This window comes from Aedes albopictus, chromosome 3 (genome assembly GCF_035046485.1).
Source record: "Aedes albopictus strain Foshan chromosome 3, AalbF5, whole genome shotgun sequence".
In the NCBI taxonomy this organism is placed as follows: Eukaryota; Metazoa; Arthropoda; class Insecta; order Diptera; family Culicidae; genus Aedes; species Aedes albopictus.
In genome coordinates, this window is record NC_085138.1 from 365,388,724 (window position 1) to 365,392,227 (window position 3,504).

A 3,504-nucleotide genomic window follows, 5' to 3' on the forward strand; every position below is an offset into this window, starting at 1 on the left:
GAATTTCATCCAGAAATTTCTTCTTCTTTAAGAACTCCTCTAGGAATTACCCCAAAGAATTTCCTCAGGAATTCCTCCAGAATTTTGGCTAGAAAATCCTCCAGAGTTTCCTCCAGATGTTCTTTAAGAAATTTCTCCACGAATTCCTCTAGGATTTTTTCCACGGATTCCTGCAAGTTATTCCTCCAGGAATTTCTTCAGGAGTTCCTTCTAGAATATCTCTAGAGATTCCTCCTGGAGATCTGCCAAGAATTCCTCCAGGGATTCCTCCACGAATTCCTCAAGGGACTTCTCAAAGGATATCTACAGGGATTCCTCCAGGCATTCCTCCCGGATTTTATCCAGGAATTTCTTAAGGAACACTTTAAGAATTCCTCCAAGAATTACCAGGAATTTCTCTAGAATTTCCTCCAGGGATTCCTTCAGAAATTCTTTTAAAAATTTCTCCCCGAATTTCTTTAGGTTTTTCCAGGGATTCCTGCAAGAATACCTCCAGTAATTTCTCAAGAAATTTATTCAGGAATTTCTTCTCTAGGGATTCCTCCACGGATTTCTTTAGGAAGTCCTCCAAACATTCCTTTTTAGGAAATGCTCCACTCGTTCCTTCAGCGATACCTGGAGACATTCCTCCAGGAATTCTTCCTAGGATTCCTTCAGAAATTTCTCTAGGAACTCCTCCGAGGATTCTCCAAAAGATGTCTTCAGAATTTTCTCCATGGATTCCTTCCAGCATTTCTCTAGGAATTCTTCTAGGAATTCCTCAAGGAATTCATCCAGCAATTCCTTCAATTATACTTTCAGAATTTCTTTCATGAATTTCTTCAAGGATTCATCCAGGGATACCTCCAGGGATTTCTTCAGGGATTTTTTCAGGGATTGCTTCAGAATTTCTTCCAGGGACTGTCCAAGAACTCTTCTAGTGATTTTTTTCAAAAGTTCCTCTCGGAATTTCTCAAAAAATCATTCAGGTGCTCCATCAGAAGTATCAGAAATCTTTGCCAGGGATGCACTCAAGAATATCTTCAGGGTTAACTGAAGATTTTTATGAATTACTTCAAGAATTTCAAGAGAATTCAGGGATTCTCTTCAGAATTTTTTACAGAGACACCTCGAGGGGTATCTCCAGTGATAGTATCAAGGCGAGAGCGCCTTCAAGTATGTTAAAGTAGAAAATAATTGAAGACTTTTCGAATCGAATAATAACAAAAGTTTCTATACTTCATCGCATAACTTTACATTACTATTTTTGCTATATTGTATTCCTCTATATTGTATATCTAGCTATAAAGATTTATTTTACATCAAAATAAATAATTACACATTTATCACATACATTCACAAACACACATGACTTAATAGAGACAGTCCAGTCCGGGAAGACGTTTTCCCCTCAGGCTCTAGTGCCTCCGGCGGAAGTGCACCACGTGCAGGTACTTCTCCAGCCAGCGGATCCTACTCACTATCTGTCCGAGCTTGCGAGCGTGCGTCCCCGTAAGCCGATGCCGTCTGCTGTTGCTGGTAACCCGGAGAAAGTTGAATGGCCATTTGGCGAGCAATCTCCGAGCTCGCAGCGCTGGACGCCACTTGGCTGCCGCCGGAAAATGCAAATGGTACTCCTCGACCGTAGAGCTCAGCGGCAGACCGCCCAAAAGCGGCGTCCAGCTGCTGCTGGTAGGACTGATGCTGTTGCTGCTGCTGCTGAAGATATTGTTGGTGAAAGGGATTGTGTGACTGTTGATGCTGTTGCTGTTGAAGCTGTTGCTGAAGATATTGCTGAAGCTGTTGCTGTTGCTGCTGCTGCTGCTGCTGCTGCTGCTGCTGTGCGTAGGCAGAACTCCCTCCGTAAGCTTGAGCGTTGGCGAGAGCAGCGGCGTAATTGAGGGATGATGATGATGGTGCGGATGCAGAGGCGGATCCCAGAAGGGCTGCGTGTCCGGCGTGTACAGGAGCGGCTGCGTACGAAGCGTATTGGGTAGGGTTGTGAAATTGGGTCGAGGGCGCAGCTGCAGCAGCCGCGTAGCTAGCCGTCAGCGGAGTCTGCACTCCGTAAGCCAGATGAGCATGTGGATGATGGGAGGCATACGGGCTGCTGTAAGCTAGGGAAGCCTGAGGGGCAGCGTAGCTTACCGGTAGGGAGGCTGCGTACTGCAGCGGAGCGCTGGCCCTGTACGGCGGGCTTGCCATCAGCTGATTGGCGTACACCATTGGCACGCTGGAGGCGTACTGCACCGGGGCCATCGCTCTAGCTGCAGTGTACAGCTCAGGGTTGATCCCGCCGAACAGGTGCGCTCCGTATCCATACGCAGCGGCATGTTCTAGTTGAGGCTCTGCTGTGGCACTGCTAATTGCCAGACAAGCCAAAATCGTCTGGAATTGGGAAGAACACAGAAATTCTCGTCATCTAGAACACTATAAATCCCAAAACAACTCACCAGTCTAAGTAACATATTGAAGGCAGTGCCAACCTAATGGACACTCTGTCTGCACCGAGGAAACACAAACTACACTGATAACCTATCGCGGTCTCACGATAGTCTTTATATCAACCGCCCCCGCTGTTTTGGGGGCAGTTGGTCGTTTTCGGCAGTTGATCTACATTTCCTCAATTGCAGCAATACCCGAAAAACCATGTCGCGACGACGACTACGAGGACGGGTCCGTGTGCTTTCTTCCGTCCGTGCGTCGGGCAATCGGTCGATGCTCTGAATGAAAACAAATCACCTTGGAGGTATCGAACGAACCAAGCTTACCCACAAGCTCTCCCCGGAAAGCTCCTCCTCAGTTAGATCATCGACCGCGCATGAATAATTCAAGCGCGGTAGGTGCCGTTGACGCGTCGTTTAGCACCGCAAATGAGGTGACCAAATTACGCTTCGCGTGTGCTGAAATCTGCTCCCCCTGTCCGTCCTAGTAGTGTTGGAGCCCCCAATAAGGCAAAATGTCAGCTGTTCGATCGGTTACTGGTGGCGTCGAGCGGAAGTGAAGCAATAAATCTTGATATACCGCGACTCGTGGTCCGAGCGGTGCAGAGGTACAGTGGTCTCAAAGTGGTCTTTCTGCTCATTGTTTTCCAAATCAGATTTTGGAAGAAGAATTCTTAAGGGAAAGTCTCCCCTTCGTAGGGTTGTGAAAATAATTTCCGGGAGTTTTGTTCAGTCCAAATAATCAACCAATATGAACCACTGTACGAGGGTAGGTACGGTGTCCGTCGTTGGCCTACTAGTAGCCCGAAGCGAGTTTCAATCACAAAGTTCAATCTTTTCCCAATCAGGCCCGTGCCTACCTCAGACGACTGGTTGCAACTACCGACCCACCGACCCCAAACTGATTGGAAACGGTTGCGGGAGGTGGGTGGTGGCGTGCATAATAATTGTTGGATCTGCAACGAGTGCCAGTGGTGATCTTTTGCAGTGACCTCGTCTGGTTTGGTTCTGTGTGCTGTTGCAGCGATGCTCGGAGGGATCAACGACTTCTACAACCGTGCAGACAAATTGGAGTTTAGAA

The 3,504-nt window shown here is 47.4% G+C and overlaps 1 protein-coding gene across 2 annotated transcripts; it reads right to left on the reverse strand.

The window, feature by feature from the left end:
• Positions 1-1,227: 1,227 nt before the first annotated feature.
• On the reverse strand, positions 1,228-2,899 carry LOC109432240 (AT-rich binding protein). 2 transcript variants are annotated; one of them, XM_029876294.2, is made up of 3 exons: positions 2,433-2,899; positions 2,128-2,367; positions 1,228-1,952 (listed from the first exon to the last, which is right to left on the reverse strand). In XM_029876294.2, the coding sequence occupies exons 1-3, from the start codon at positions 2,445-2,447 to the stop codon at positions 1,398-1,400; spliced, it is 810 nt and encodes a 269-aa protein (XP_029732154.2). In that variant the 5' UTR covers positions 2,448-2,899; the 3' UTR covers positions 1,228-1,397. The 2 variants fall into 2 exon arrangements, with proteins under 2 accessions (XP_029732154.2, XP_019564110.3); XM_019708565.3 differs by having other exon boundaries at positions 1,228-2,367.
• Positions 2,900-3,504: the final 605 nt, after the last annotated feature.